The 16945-nt window shown below is 38.4% G+C and overlaps 1 protein-coding gene across 1 annotated transcript in view; it reads right to left on the reverse strand.

Moving 5' to 3' along the window:
• PSMD14 (proteasome 26S subunit, non-ATPase 14) overlaps positions 1 to 16552 on the reverse strand; it is a 46479-nt gene extending 29927 nt beyond the window's left edge. Inside the window, exons 1-4 of the mRNA XM_059475707.1 lie at positions 16462 to 16552; positions 13199 to 13248; positions 11513 to 11600; positions 8601 to 8652 (exon numbers count right to left, since the gene is read on the reverse strand). Coding sequence (XP_059331690.1) covers positions 8601 to 8648 — 48 coding nt within the window. The 5' untranslated portion in view covers positions 8649 to 8652; positions 11513 to 11600; positions 13199 to 13248; positions 16462 to 16552. The remainder of the gene's footprint in view (positions 1 to 8600; positions 8653 to 11512; positions 11601 to 13198; positions 13249 to 16461) is intronic.
• Positions 16553 to 16945: the final 393 nt, after the last annotated feature.

Genomic DNA, 16945 nt, shown 5'->3' on the forward strand with positions numbered 1-16945 from the left:
TATAAATGCAATGACAATCATTATAAAATAATAATTTATCATATTAAAAGATGCATGGAAGGATGAGGCACCTAAAGTGAGCTTAAATGTTCTATTTTGTGGAGGTAAATGCAATTTTGTGTGTATAACTTGGTACAAGGGAAATAAACCTACAAAATACTAGCTGCAGAGAGGACAAACATGAGCAAGTGTGCAAAGGAGTTGCAGGTGTTAATGATAGCAAGGCCTTAAAAGTTCAGAGTACCACTGCTCTTCTCTACTTTTTGCCAGTAAGTGGTACAACCTGCTGATATATGGATATAAAGAATAAGAAATTTCTTAGATCAGCACAGTGTTTTTTACACATTGCTAAACCTAAAAATCTAAGCAGAGTTGGGATTGTGGAATCATTTTCTTCCTGTACTGAGACAATACACTTCTGGAAATTACCAACTCATGTTCCATCAGTGGAAGTACAAAGAGAGTGAGGCATATTCTGGGATCTCACTGGTTCCAACAACTTTGTCCTGACAAGCACTAGGAAACATGTATTGCATTTTCTGCAGTACAGGAAGTTAACATGATCAGTCATGACAAAGAAAATTATTGCAATCATACAAAAATATTAAAAAATCAGTGAGCTCAATAAAAAAGGGAAAAATATATTACTTACATTGTGAACCACACACTAAAATTAGTAGCAATTTGAAATTTTATTGCTATTTTCAAGCTATTACACACAATTTTGTGGTTAGTTCCACATCAACAGGATTAGATTTTGAAGCCACCATTATGTCTAAACAGTTTGTGTGTTTAGGTCCATTTTTATACCAATTATAAACAAGCAAGCATAACAGACCACAAAATACCGTAAGCCTCAACAAACAGCCTAGATTTCTCGAAAGATCATATTGTCTTGTTACACCATATGTCAGATGAAATAAAAATTGCAGTAATATGTTTAGTCTCAGAGATTCCAAAATGGAGTAGGGATACTAAGGAAGTATTGTGGCATCAACTGCTACCTTAAATTGAAAAATCTCTGAGAAAAACCTCACCTTAACAGGCTAGATAAAAACTCTCTCAGTATGTTTTACAAAATTCTGTCTCCTAAAAAAAGCTTACCCAGGTTCACATTTACAACAGAACTCCATGAACAGCAATATAGATGGACTTGAAATATATAACATTTCCCATCTCCCTTCCTCTTCAAAACCAAAATTACAAAACACAGAACTTTGTATAGCTTTGAGCAGTTGGTTAAACGGGTTGGGATCATAAATTTGCCAACACCTCTTTGGTGCAGAGCCAGAATTTCACTGCTTAGCTTTCTGCTTATTTAGGATTTTAGTTTCTGTGGGGTGGTGTTCTGTGGTTTTCTTTTTTAGGGTGTGTGAGGTGCGGTTTGGTTTGGTTTTTTGCTATGGTTTTGGCGGGGGGGTGGGGTGTTTCTGGCTTTTTTGGTTGATTGGTTATCTTTTTGCTTTTTTTGGGGTTTTTTTGTTGGTTTGTTGCAGTTTGTTATTTGATTGTTTTTAACTAAGAAGAACTTCAAACAAAAATAGTCTCTAGTTTAATGAGACACTTACAGAACATTATTATTAGAAATAAACATTTACTACTCAATAATAACATGTATTCATGATGTAAAATTACTTACATATATATATAACCTTGATGCAATTTGCAATACTCAGACTTCCCACAATGTTCCCAACACAACTGTTACATGAAATGGCTGCTTAAGTGTAATCTTCCCTGGGTCAGTGTTTCATTTATCTTTACCCCATTTAATCTGCACATTCATTGAGACACAAAACTCAAAGGGGTAGGTGTGCTTTATTACTGCACATTAATTCAAGTTAAAATTCCTTATCATGCATGAGGACAATTTGGACTAAATGTTCTTTACACAAACCATTCTATGATTCTATGACAATGTCATAGAAGAAAGCCGTAAGATTAGGGACATAAAACAAGTTCTCACTAACACTGTATATCTTTTTGAAAAGAGCTATTGTTTTTCACAGCCTCAATCTACTGGAAATAAAAAGAAAATACAGAGGTAAATTTCATTCCAGAAAAAAGCCAGGATTAACCTGTTATCTACTCCCATCAGCATTACAGAAAGTATTGGGATTTAGAACTGAGAGCCTCAAGGCAGATGACGAGTCAGCATCTCTAATTTTGTCTGACTCTTGTAGTCTTGCTTCAATGTAGATTTTTAATTACCTTATTCTAAAGACAGTTCTGCCAAGAAGGCAGGATAGCCCTCAGTAGGTTCTGCCTAAGCTCACCCTAAAGTACACTTTGTAGACAAAGCAGTTGAAGATATATCCTCAGTATAAGGAAGAATGCACTGGGTTCTAGATCTCTGTAGGTTGAGTGTTGAGAAGAGCTGGTCCTCTGGATACAAGCAGGTGAACTGGGAGACTCAATGGTAAGATGCAGCAAGGTCAATTGTTTGCAACACTTGAAAAAACAACCAATCAGCCAACAGCCACCAGCCCCCCAAACCACACCTATAACACAAAAACACTTCCAGCTTCATAGGAAAACAGAGGACTCTTCTACACAGCAGGAAGAAAAGAGAAACCCTCACTCAAAGGTGCTGCATAGTAGCATTGCAACTTAATATTCAATTGCATGGGATTTCAGAAAGAAGATACAATTTCTAAGAGAAATAAATAAAATTGATTGCTATAGGGTGGCTGTTTCCTGCTTGCAGAAAGGAACATTACAAGTGAATAGGTGAAATGACAAATGCACAAATATATTTCTTTTTCTTTACCCTTTCTTCCCTATGTTCTTTCTCATTATGGTTACACTCATTTCCTTGTCCAAGCTCCTTTGTCTCTTTTGGAGAAAGTCAAAAGTCAGCTGGACTACACTGGCAATTAAATTGAGGAGAGAGAATCTAATTGCCTAATTATTAGAAATATGGAAGTTTAAGATCTGAGGCCAAGAAGAGGCAGCTAAAAATGTTCTCCAGAGGAAAACAGCAGATCAGAGGAAACTGTAATGCTCAGACACAACCCACTGGCTTTTTTAGTTTTAGTTTTATATTTGTTTGTGATTAATATGTAAGACATGTCTGTAGTGCAGCCATCCTACTTCAAAACAGCCTTTATAACACAAATTACACAGAGGGTTTAAGGGTTTAAAATTATGGCTTCTCCTAAACCAATTCTAGCAGATTTCTCTTCTCCTCTTCCAATTAGCTCCTTAGGAGACAAATCACATTACAATGACTCAAATGTACTTCAAATGTATGAGAATTATACTCTGCTTTGCCATCCCCAGTAACTTTCAAACAAGCCTAACATGACCCATGGAGTTACCATCTCCAGCAAAACCAGACCCTGGCCTGTGACCCTGGCCACACCTGGATCCTAAATTTGATATGAAGCTTTCACTGAACAGCCCTGTAGTAAAACACTAATCAATGCAGTAAAACATTCATCCCAGACAGTGAAAGTAAGTGAAACAGCACAGTTTATTATCTCTAAGGTGGTTTTCTTCTCCTGAAAACAAAATCATATATTTTGTATAGAAAAACTGATGCTGAGACTTTCTATGGAAGATAATGCGGGCAATTAAGTCTTCTGAACTTCCTATGGGATTTCATGTTGGATATTTTTAATGGATGAAATGAAAAATGTTTGTCATTGAGAATTTTTTCTTATTCCTTAAATGGGTTGACAGCTTCCAGGGAAAAAAAGTAGAACTGGAATAACCCATCCAAATTGTACACCACCTCATCTACTGGGAATTACATTTGAGTTCTAGAAATAGTAACACTCTTCGTACTTGAGAACTTTGCCGGGAAACGTCTCAGAAGCAATGGCACAGAAACGATGCACAGTTTTATGAGCTATAATTCAGACTTATTCCCCTGGCAAAATATTCTCCAAAGGTGTATCTGAAGCTTCAAATACTTATGAGAAGCAGACAACAGTGTACCACCACAATTCAAACCACATAAAGCATACATACCCAGGAGACACAGAAAGGAGAAAGTCATAAGCTAAACAGATACTGAGATACCCAAACACTCTACAGCTTTACAATGAAAAAGGTACTTAAAGACAACACATTTACACCCTTCAAATTAAAACACAAGCTGTTTCAAGAATCAACGAACCAAAATAATTTTCAGAAAGATGGTAAGGTGCTGCAGTTTTTCCTGTTTGGGTTGTTGGCATGGTTTTGGGTTTTTTGGAGAGGAGGGATGGGGGTGTCTGGGTTTGTTTTGGGTTTGAGGATTTTATTGTTGGTGGATGTTTTTGTTTACATATGGAAGATGCAAGATGCAAGAAAAAGTCATGTACTCAAATGACACACCAGCTTAATGAAGTAACTCCAGGAAATTTGCATCTAATTGTTAATTGGGGATGATCTACACAGAGCTTGACCCTCCTCTGTCTGCCAGACCATCAACTCCTCTTTGGAAGCCCCACAAAAGAATGCACTGTGCTCTCCTCCAACAAGCACCCTGACTAGATGAGCACACAAAGCAGAACTTTAGATCAGCAGCAGGTCTCCCAAGTTCCAATGGTGCCACAGATTTACTAAACAGGAAAAGCATGTTCTAAAAAACCCAAGATCCTATGAGGGGAAAAAGGTTCCACAGCACCAAGCAGTGCAGTATTTGAAACCTCCTAATCAAAGTGACAGTTTTCAAGTGCCATTTACAATGCCCTAATCTGGAAACATCCCAGCTAACCCATCTGATCAACTATTTCACAGATGGAAGCACTTGATGGCTAATTGGCAAGTCCATGATTCAAATAAAATAGCTATCTGCACTTCTTTTTCTATATTCCAAGTCAAGGTGTAAACACTCCTTACAAGACACAGGTCAATTCTCTGTCTCCCCCTCCCTTCCCATTGGAATTTTTCCTCTTCCCCTCTGTCATCATATATGTTTATTCAAAATTACAGAATCAGTTTTATTTTTCATTTATTGTACTAGAACAGTTGTCTCCACTAACAGAGCAGTGTAAATGAATATTTTCAAAAATCTAACAACCGATGAAAAATTACTTTTAAAGCCTCTTTTAAAAAGTGTCATTATTTCACTGCTTTCTATCACATCTGGATTCAGAAAAACAGACAGCATGTGCTAGTGTGGACAAGAACTTGCTCAACTTGAATTACTAGTCTGTAAGTGATGGAGAGAAAAGCTTGGCTACAAATGCACCTAATTTGCTCACACCCTTTGCAGTGGGATTGCCTAATAGAGGCATATGTGGAATTGATTCCACCAGCAAACAATAGTTCAGCATACAAAATGAAAGAGTGTTGCTCCAAATTCCTGCCTGCTACATAAGCAGAATGCTTTTACGTACCCCACAAACCTGTTCATTTGTCTGCAGCAAATGTACAATGCAAATCAAAGTACTAAACCACCAGTGAAATTCTGTGGTAGGCAGTATTCCAGAGGGACAAACTGAAAAGAATGATTCAGGAAAAAGAAGATAAGTAGAAAAACCCAACACGACAAGGGGCAGAAGGAGAGAGAAAGGAGACTATGTAAGTGAAGAAGAACAAGGGTATTGCCAAAATCTTAATTCCCATGAACTACAGGAGCAACACTGAAGTCATAAGTTTTTCTTTGAGACATCCCTTTCAATTTTTTACATCTTTTCTAAAAGGCCTCATTCATTCATTTATTCCCTCATCTTATGCATTTATCACGAGAACCTAAACTCAAGACAAAACAAACTTATGGACCAGGTACAACACCAGTCATGTAAGACACAATTTCTGCATGAAGCAGTTTCCAAAGGACATCATACTTCTGGCATCAAGTTCAAAACTAAACACAGGTACCTTGCCATAAAAAGAACACACAGTTAATGACCAAGCATTCTGACAGAAAAAAATGGCTTATGTGATGCCAAAAGTTCTAAGAGCCTCTTCCCTTCTTGTCTCTTGTCCATCTCCTGTTCTACTAAGACAGTCCATTGTCCACCTATCGTTAAAAGAGAAGAAATGCCTCAAGATTTCTAAGCCACATGTCACTGGAAGGAAAGTTTATTGTTGAAGTATCAGTTTAAGATTACTTCCTTAAAGATTTGTTTATTAGCCATTTGAAGACAGGCTTAAGGTAGATGGATTCAGTGCTGACCACCTCTGGACACCTGAAGGCCAATCAACCCCTCAATAGCATCCTGAAGGAGCAAGAAGTAAGGAAAGAGAACTGCAAACTCAGTGACAGCAGTTCTCAAGTGTAATACACTACACCAAAAGACTTGAAAAACATATTGCAAATACGTGAATTTAAAATGCATTTGGGACAACATATCTGAGTTTGGAAATTAAGAAGACCAAGAAAACCTAAATGAGACAATAACCAGAAGAGGTAATTTTGCTAAGGGGAAAGAGCCAAGTAACTGCTGCTGAAGAAGCTCAAGCAGGTCACTGAGAAAGAATGCCTTGGCAGAGATCAAACAGAAACTGTGCTCACCAAGCATCTGCCAGTACTTTAACATCAGTTACCAAGCAAATCAAACAGACCCTTAGCAGACTTTATGTGATGCATTCCTCTTGCTAAGCAGACCCCAAGCTACAAGAAAAAGCAATCTCCAAACTATGTGATAAAATTACTTTGAAAATGCCTCTTTTTCTACCAGACTATATATACAGATGATACTTAGGCTGGCAAGATTGGCTCAGTCAGATGTTTTTACTATGTTCAACCTTTACAACAACTGTGACACAGCAATAAGAACAGAAAGTTCTGTTGCTTAAAACACTCTAGTGCAAACAAATGGTAATAATTTTGCTTTCTAGCATTACAAAATATATCCAAGAAATACCTTCTTCCTCTCTTCTATCTCAAAGACATCTGATTCACTCTGGATTGTCTCTCAATCTCAATTATCATCAATAGATACTCAGAATATAAAGTGACTTTTCAAGGTCCTTTGAAACACATTATTTTAAGGACATAAAAATAGTCTATTTGAAAAGCCTTCCTGATGATTCAATAAACCAAATGACTACAAATGTAGTCAAGACATCCAGTGCAAGCAGCAACTTGAGTAAAGAGCAATTCAGTTTTATGCTTTTTTTTCAAACTAACATATACTCATCAACTAATTTAAGAGACAATTCCATATTTAAACAAACACAGAGCAGCTTTGCAGGCCAAAGCTACCAGAGGAGTTCAGCAAGCTTCCTCTGAATGTTATGTTCTATTGTCTGCCACAATTTTCTAGCAAGCTTCAAGTTAAAGACGAAAAATTCAGAAAACAGCAGAGAGTTAACAGTAAATTTGAAAAACAGCTTTGATAAGCGTCAAGTTCAGAGAGGACTAAGAAGTGAAAGCTTGAGAGATTAGACTGCACAGATGTTAAAAAAATGAAGAGTCATGAAGCAGGCTGGCAGCTCAGAGGAACAAGAGAAATAACTGTTTAAGAAAGTGAAACTAAAAATAACTGAGGGCGGCTTGAAGATTCACTAAGAGAACGTGAATAGAATTTTAGCTATAAAAAGGGGGAAAAAAATTATGCACCAAAAGTTACAGCTTATTTGGCAAAACATTTAGAGTCTGTAGATCAGCCTACAATATTTCACCAAATGCTTCAGTATTAAACTCCTCCTGTAGTTATACTGGACACAAACACACTATACACAACCAAAAGAAGCTTTGGGTTTAGCAATTTCAACTATCCCACAAGAAACCCTGGACACACATCCTGAAGCCCAAGACATACAGAATTGATTCCTCCAGTACAAGAGTCTGGATTCTCGACTTAGAAAGAGACCAGGAAGCTACTGCAGCCAACCACAGGAAAGGACCACAAAGGAATTTACACTGGAGCCCATTCCTTAAGGATATAATTCTTCCTACAGACCTCAAACAAAGATTCCTAATTATTTTTTCCCCTGTATCCACAGCGATCAGCACAATGTAACAAGATCAACTTGATTTTATTTTTGAAGACTGCTGGCCATGTCAGTTGATCAAGGAAAAAAGAACTAGGACTTGCTGTAGAGGTAGGAGAAGCCATACAATGTGAATAGTTGTCTCACTGGAACAGGACAGCTGCCAGGGAGGCCTTCTTGCTGTGAGTGGTAACAGAAGTGAGAACAATCGACAAGAGGAGACACAATAAAACACACATACAGGAAGCTACAACCCACAAGTGATAAACTCAATTCAAATTACCTCTTGAAATTTACATATACTTCAGTATCTTATAATGCCCCATTCCCAATGTGATCCAAGAACTGAAATATGTAATTTATGAAAGAGCGGTGGATGTGCTTGGCCATTTACAATAAATACCCTTCATGTACTGAAAATTCATATTATTGGAAACTGGTTTTTAAAAAATGTATTATGTGTTTCCAATGCTTTCCAATATAAATTTTTAAATGCTCAGACAAAAAAAGAAAGGTTTATAAACATTCTGTAAACTTACACACATAGTCATTCACAAAAAAAAGGCCAGGTTGTAACAAAGATACACATATAAAATCTCTTGAGTCAAGGATTATTACCATGAACAATGTTTTTTTGATGCTGCTTTAAAATATGATAGCATAATAGAAGAAATACTCCAGAAATTATTAATTTTAAAGAAAAGATTGACAAGCTATATACTAACCTGTCCCAGCCCAGGCATACCTCCTCCCAGTCGCAGAAGTCTATCCATATTTCTAGAAAAACAGAAACAAAGGAAAAATGTTCCCAAGCTCGAAATGTTTACTAAATTGTTATCTATATAATTCACCTTCAGTCACTCAGTATGTCAAAAATATTGGTGGTAATTACAACACAACATCAGACTTCCTGTTAATTAACACCACATATTAATTCAAGAAGCTGTCTTCCATGCTAATTAACAGACTTTGCTTTATTGCTTTGGTTTTGGGTTATCCCCATTTCTGAAGATGAACACTCTTGTCAAACTTCTCAAAACTTTCCCATCAGTCAATTAATTGGGGGATTTTTCTTACTTATGATCAGTACCTACAGCCAGAAAGTTCCTAAAACTTATTAGATATACAATTGAATTTACTTTTGTTTGCTCAGAAATCATCAATAAAAATCTTAAAGTAAGGATTTTAGCATCCTCATTAGTAAGTTCCGCGCTAATTAACTTACAGCTTGTCAGTTATCATCAAAACTACATGTGAAAGACACTAAGCAGATTATGGATCTCTGAATTAGCATCAAAAGCTTTTTTTTAATGAACTCATTATACTAAAAGAAATACTGTAAAGTAAACATTTAATGTGTATATAGTTAGAAGAGTAGTGACAGTACAGTCATTTCATACATTCCCAGTCTTGCATGTGCCAGTGCTTTAGTGCAAGATTATTCCAATCAATGAAACAGCTTCCTTAAAAAAAAATTAAAAGCATCAGTTTTTGTGTCTTGTAACTTTCAAGGGGGTGGTCCCCAGGAATAAAGGCTGCTAAGATGCCCAACCAAAAAAATTACACTGCTGTTTCTTTGTCTACAGTTTCTTCACTTTCTGTTGTTGAAAAGACATCTATAATTTTATGGTGGATACCTAGGTACAGGTTCTGCCCCAGCTTTAACAGAACTTTACCACTTGGCTTCCTCAACTTCTTAGCTCTGTACAACAAAACTTATGCATAAAATTTAAAAAAGGCGTGCTGAATATTAATTTTTAAACAGCTGTTTTCATCAAATCAAGCAATTTCCAAGGTGCATTTGTAGCCAAAATCAGAAAATTTTACTGGCTTATTTTATTTATGAAATAGAAGATACAAAGCACAGCATCAAAAATTTTGGTCTTAACTGGACAAGTTTTAATACAACACAACAAAGTTTGTTTAGGCTTTGAAAGCAATTGAGAACACCAAATATGATTTCCAAAATACATACATCCTCCAAGCAGATGTCACATTACACATAATTACATACATGATTTCAGATTACATTAACAATACTTATTTAATAGCCTTCTTTTGCAATAATTATGCAAAAGAACTTGAAAAATATATTTGCTTTGTACATGAAAAAATCTTCATGCTGAAGGTGAATGTCATCATCATTCTCATAATTTCTTCTGAAATTTGCTAGAATTCTTACTGGCTAAAGACTAACAAGTTTTATTTCAGTATAAGGTTAAAAAATAGTTTAAGCTTCTAAACACATAAAGAAGCAGCATTTTACTTCCTACTTCAATACTTAACAATAGCCAAGATACATTGACCAGAAATACCTGCCCGACTTGTTAAATTCACTTTCCCAGTTCAGTGAACTATCAGGCTATTCATTTAATATGATTCACTCTCTTGATTTTGTAGAACCTGCAAATCCAACAAGTGCAGCCTCAGCTAGCAGTAAGCACTTTCTTAAAGCTCCACTGGCACCATATAAATGAAAAAGGAGCTTATTAAAGGGTCAGTGGTTATGCTTAACTTCTTCAGTAAGTCATTGACACCAAGCTTCTTTTTTAGAGGCAAAAGCTGCACACAGTGTATATGCTCTTCTATCCTGAACTACAATAAATTCCAAATCAAGTTGGAGGATTTCCTTGGAAAGGTTAAGTTGCCGTTTAAAGATATTATGTAAGCATATGTTAAATGGCTTCAATAAAACAGTCACAATGTTACCACAAATTAACGCCAACTACAGTTCATGTTACCCCTCTGTGGTAGATACTCCTCCATTGAAACCCACAATGATTCATCGTCTGTGTCACTAAAGAGGGCTGAAGAGTAACTGAGAAGTATATTTAAGCTCCTAAAACTTTTATTTTAATCCATCATGGCTGTTCATTTATTTTAAGAAACTTCTGGTCTCTACACTGGTAACCCTAAAACTGATAGTTCTGACAACTACAGCAACTTCCATCAACTGATGAGGTACATTACCTTTGTACATTTAAGAAATAATAAACAAATAAATCCTATAAAAGAAGGGAAAAGCAATAGCTCATACTAATTAATATTTCATTTACAGTTTATTCCAGTTTCTAACCCAACAGTATAGTACATCATTTATAAAAGCCATATATTTTGCCATATCAGAGCTGGATTAGATTAAAGCGTTAAACAAACTGACTACTTATCAGCATAACTTTACAACAAAATCTCACTGTATTACAGACACCTAACATTTCCCACAGAACCGTCATTGAACTGAGATATTCAGATTTTCAAGACAGCAGCACAGACATAAAATCTCCAAAACACAGTTCTAGATGCACTCAAATTATTTCACTAGCTCCATGACATGATTCTGGTTACAGTTTTGGCAGCTAATGCTTTACTTGCCTATTTGTAACTGAATATGCTTTAGTAGCCTATAGTCTATATGGATCTAAACATGTTTACTGAGATGTATAAACATCTGAAAAATGTAAGTTAATGGAATACATTCACCAAAACAGATTTTAATTTTTATTAAACCATCTAAATATTATTTCAGCCATTTCTCCAACAATGCTTTTGTAAGTCTTACAACAGCTTAAGGGAAATTTCTAGATAGTAATGAAGCTAACTTAAGCCTTTACAAATAAAACAACTATACATTTCTAACCTGGTGCTCAGCAAGAGGTGCTCACAGAACAAACTTGGCTGCAGCTCCCACTTTTTGACTGTAAAGATGACACCAGTAGGTCTCTTTGCTGCAGAAGGAAATAGAAAGGAGAAAGGCAGAAACCTTTTAAAATTTAGAAATCATGGCACATGTAAAAAAGAAATGTTACATTGATAAGCTGAAAAAGGACAAGGCACCATTGAAGAATAACCCAAAGAATGTTTACTGGGCTTTTTTTTTCCCTTTACCATACAATTCCTACAAGTGGTACATGCCATGTCTCACTCAAGTAACCATAATGCTGCAAGAAGCTTCCAATTTTCTCAACATTTTTGATATTAAATTCTCAAAATATTTTAATAATTCATTTAAGCAATTTAAAGTTAATTGATCATTTTAAATGCTGTTAGAAACTGAAACCATGGTGGTTTTTTACTATTTTAGAAGCTCTTGCTGTAGCTAAGATGCCCTAAGCACCAAGGGTAAGAGCAGTCTGTGGGTACAGAAAACTTTCCTGTTTATTTCTGCAAAAGTGGTTGGCGTGACTGGAAAAGTGACAAAGATCTTTAGGTTTGCCTGAATTCCGGTAGAGAAAGGCTGCTTCACATTCAATTTAGGAGTTAAATTAATTTTATCCTCCTCACTGAGAACGCTGCCCATTAATTGCCTCCACTCAATCATTCATAGAGCAGTGTTTTGAAACAGATCTGTGAAATGATCTGTGGCTGTGATTTGATAAGACTTTTTTTCAATGTCAGTGTTAACATAAGGAGCAATGAGGAAGCTGCTGCTGCTCACCAACTTGATGCTGCTTTCTCAGTACTGCCAGGACAGCCATTTGTGCAGCCCTGCAGCAAACTGAGAGGCTATCAAAAACGCTGGGTTTAACCCTGCTCACTTCTCTGAGAGGCTTCACGCTGCATCCCAGAAATAGTTGTCTTGGCATAGCAGAAAAAGAGGTCTTGGAAAAGCTGATTGCTTTTAACACTAATACAGGCTCCAGAAGACATTTCTGTCAAATCATTCTTTAAGCTAAAGCTGCTCAAAGAATATCTCTGGGTTTTGGGGGTTTGTTTCAGGTTTTTGTTTGGGTGGGGGGTTTTTGTTTTGTTTTTTAGTAACTGAGGCAATTTAACAGAGATCCTTTTGAAGCTTATCTCAAAGTAGCACAAGAGCAAAGGAGCATGTATTCACCTTCCCATAAAGTTGGAAGAGAAATAGCAAGTCAGAGTTTCTCAGTGCTGACAGGCTGGGGTGGAAATCACTGACAAGTTGAATGGAAAGTTACTAATCCTCCTGCCAGCTTTGCAGAAGGAAATGATCCAGGAGAGACCACAAGAGCCAGCAGCACAGGCTACAACAGAACTGCAGCTTCTTCTTCAACTGGGCCTGAGTTATTCACCTTTAGCCACCTGACCACCCAGTGGCCTTGCATTCCCTTCCCCACTTACTACAAAGAAATGAAAGAAACAAATCTCTGTGAGCTTGGTTTGCTCCCCAGTGAGGCACAAAAGGTAACCTACAGCTGAGAATCTTACCTGTGCTACAAAGTGCAAAAAGCTGGGCTGATTAGCAACTTCTCTGTTGTTTTTACCCTATATTCTTGCACACACACACATACTTACATTATATATACATATAAATAAAAGCCAGAAAAGTAAACAAACAGTTCACAGTAAATCTCACCTATTTTCCTTCCAAAGTTGGCAAAAGGTATTTTGATTGTTTCTTTCTGTCTGCAAGGAAGAGTTAACAGTCTCTGTTATAAAGTGTAACTTTATGGAAGTAACTGTATCAAATAGTTCTGTATCAGAAAAAATACAGAAGGACAATTATCATAATAAACTTGCATTTTGGTGCATTGTGGAATTTGGATGACATGCACTCATCACTGAAATTAATACAGTAGCTAATGGTTAAAAAAAAGAATTAAATAGCTTCTCTGTGTATGTGTGTCCATGATTTGAAACACCATAACTAAAATAAGCTTGGTCATCAAATGTTTTTTAAAAATCTGAACTTCCATTACAGCAATTTTTATTTAATTGCCCTTACCTCAAAAGGGAAAAATAGTTAATATTAATAATGCAGTGAGAGTATACACAAAGCATCTCAAAACTGTTCTGAAAACAGAAATTTTAAAACCCACGTCTAACATTTGCTCCTAGTACAACTGTTAGGTAACTGTAATAATTGGAAAGAGTTGCCCATTTGGAGAGCTCTGGTTCACTACTCAGCTGTTCATTGGTATTTTCTAGTCACTTAAATTCTGGCTTTAAATAATGAAAACATTTTTTCTTAGGTAGCATAGGGATGAAGTTATATAAAAGGATCATGCACAAATGTGGATGCACATACAGGTATAAACCAACAGCCACTGTGTTTATACTTGGCATGTTGCAGCATGTATTTTGAAATCAACTTGAAACAGTCTTAAATTACTCTATCTCCTTGCATGCGACACATGAGTTTCACACTACAGTGCACTATTTTTATCTAGCATTAACACTCCACAATGTGATCCCTCAATGAAAGAGGGTTCTCCTGGTTTGGCAACTTTTGAGTTAGTAGAGAAATAAATATCAAAATCAGCTTTGACATACATAGAAAACAATGGCTACTAAACTGCCCTATTAGTGGAGGGAGTATCAGGCTACACACAGGTGACAGCAATTTACTTTGCAATTTGTACACTGAGAGACTTGATGCAAATCATTTCATCTTCGGTAACTCAGTTTCTCCACCTGAGACTACATAACAAACTTTGTACAAGCACTTCCACATCTCCTGTTGAGGAGTTACACACAGCAGATGATCAACAATTTTATTAACAGTGCTCAGAAGTGGCTCAAGGTTTTTGGTGCAACTGCAACCATTTCAGCTTCACTTGGGACGATAAACAGCTGGAGAGGTAAATCAGCTGAGAAAGTGCACAGTGCAGAAAAACATTATTTCACCAAGAAAAGAAACTCATTGCAGTTAAAGTCATCAAACCTGAACAGAGACTTCACATGTGAAAAGGTGGGAGAGGGGGTAGACTAGTCTATCTTCCTATATATTTTGTATGAAAAGAAGAAAAAAATATACAATTCTAAGTAATCTGTTCATTAAAGCTTGAGTTTAATCATGTCATGCATGAATGCAGTCTCAGTAGTGCAAGTCCACAACGTGCTCAGTTCTGTAAACCCAGGCCTTGTTTCACACAGACCTGAATCTCAATAGACCTGAGCTGGACTAGGTAGTTGGCAGGTCAGCTTCCCAGGCTCTGCTTTCTGACTTCCAGAAGTACAGCAAACCTAACTCTACTCCATTCATTGCTGAGCTGGAGTTACTTCAGTAACACAGATTCAAACAGACTGCTTTAAAGCTACTGAAGTACATTCACATAAAACTTACAGATAAGCAAAGATTCATTAACAAGCTGCACCACCACAGAAACCAACAGAATTCATTTTCATTTTATGTAGTACATGAAGTAATGGCCTTCTCTGAATTTCTGCAGAAAGCCAAGAAGACACACAACTATTGTGGAACTATGCAGCAGTCCAGCAAGCACTCATCATACCAGCTCTCTATTATTCAGTGTCCTTAACACCCGCCCTTTCCCATCATCCTAAATGTTACAAGGTACTTACAGGTACCATTAGTTTATACGCCATAATTTTTGTCAGGAGTGAATCGCTTCCAAGAAAGTTGACAAACTAATTTATATCTTGGTATCATGTACAAACTAATTTATATACTGGTATTATTTAATACTAGTTTTAAAGTATTCTCTAACTTAAAATGTTCTAAATCATAGTTTTCAAATGAGTATCACTGAAATGGCGTGTTACAACAGATCATGGAACTCAAAATTTCCCACTAAGCTACAGGTTAAACCCTGCCATTGAAAGTCACACTTAGTGATTCAGAAGCAATTTATATGCTAGCCAATTTCTGAATTTCTTCACAAACAGATATTTTTCATTGTCTCAATATGGTCACAGTGAATGCTCTATTTCACAGAATCTTCTTCCCAGTTTAGTCCCCACCTGAGGCATACAGGACATCTTGGACTCCCAGGGCTGACAGCTTTTAGATGAACACAAATCAGATTTCCAGCTTGCCTAGTACCATTTCAGTTCTATATAACTTTGAGATATATTTACAAAAAAGTTCTTTTTAAAAAGTAAATCTCAATCCCTGTTGGCTTTCTGTTTTTCCACGGCATACCGAAAACAACTGCAACTTTAAGGCATGACGCCACCACCGTGTTTACAAGTATCCAACTACATGACACAAATTTGTTACAGAAACATTACTTAAGTCAGCTGCATACTAGAAATAGCGCCGTTAATTTCTGATTATTGCTTCTTCTCTACTTAATTCTGCTTCTTCCCCCTTCAGGTATCCCAGCCAGTGCTTTGCCTCCACTTTCCCCTGTGCCCCTCTAACTTCAGCTGCACTGCCGGGGACCGGGGCAGCGCTGCACCCCGGGAGCAGCAGCGCTGCCGGCCGTGAGGTGCCTCTGACAGGGCACAGGGCACAGAGCCCCGCTCTGCCCGCAGCTCGAACCCGCGCCGGGCGCTGCCGAACAAGGGCGGCCGCAGCGGGCCGGGCGGAGGCGGCCGGGCCCTGGGGCCCGTGCGGCGCCGAGGCCCGTCCGGCTCCAGCGGCTGGGCCCCCGCCCTGCGCCGCTCCCCGGCCCCTCTCGCCGCCTCACCCCAGCCCGTTCGCAGCTGTCCCCGCTGCCCGAAGCGCTCGGACTTCCCAGCGGAAAGGCCAGGGCCCAGCGCGATCCCGGCTCGCCAGACCCGCCCCGTCCCGTCCCGTCCCGCTCCCGTCCGCACCCCCCGCGGCCCTGCCCGACGCTCGGGCCGACTGCCAGGCCGCGCTCCCGCCGCCGCCGCGCAGAGGCCGCCGCGGGGCCCCTCAGCGCCCTGGCGCGGAGGCGGCCGGGCCCTCACCTGGGCCGGAGCCGCCCGGGCCGCGGTGAATCAGCCGGATCTCATTCAAACCGAGCCCTTCCCGGTTCACAGGGCACCCGGCAGCGGCTTCCGGCCCCGCGGCCGGCAGGGAGGAGCTTCTGAGCGTGGAGAGCGGCGAGGGGCGCGGCCTCCGGGTAGAACGGGCCGAAGTGGAAGGCTGTGAAGTGCTCTGCTGTAAAGTGCTGTGGGTTAGCTGCGTCCCCTTGCAGCCCAGTGTCACCAGTGCTGGAACAACGACGCCATGGGATGGCAGAACCAACAACTGAGTCATCAAATCAAGAAAACAATGATTACTGTTATAGGAACAGTATCACATGCAGTCCTCTCAAAAACAGTGTTAGAGAATATACGAGGATTTAGAGAAGAGAAATATGAGTGACCATATGTGTAAAATCAGCACAAGCAGAAGTGGAGAAGCATGGGAATTGTGGCCAAACAATAGGCACGTAATCACATTAAAGCA

The sequence above is a fragment of the Ammospiza nelsoni genome, chromosome 7 (assembly GCF_027579445.1).
Source record: "Ammospiza nelsoni isolate bAmmNel1 chromosome 7, bAmmNel1.pri, whole genome shotgun sequence".
NCBI classification, from domain to species: domain Eukaryota; kingdom Metazoa; phylum Chordata; class Aves; order Passeriformes; family Passerellidae; genus Ammospiza; species Ammospiza nelsoni.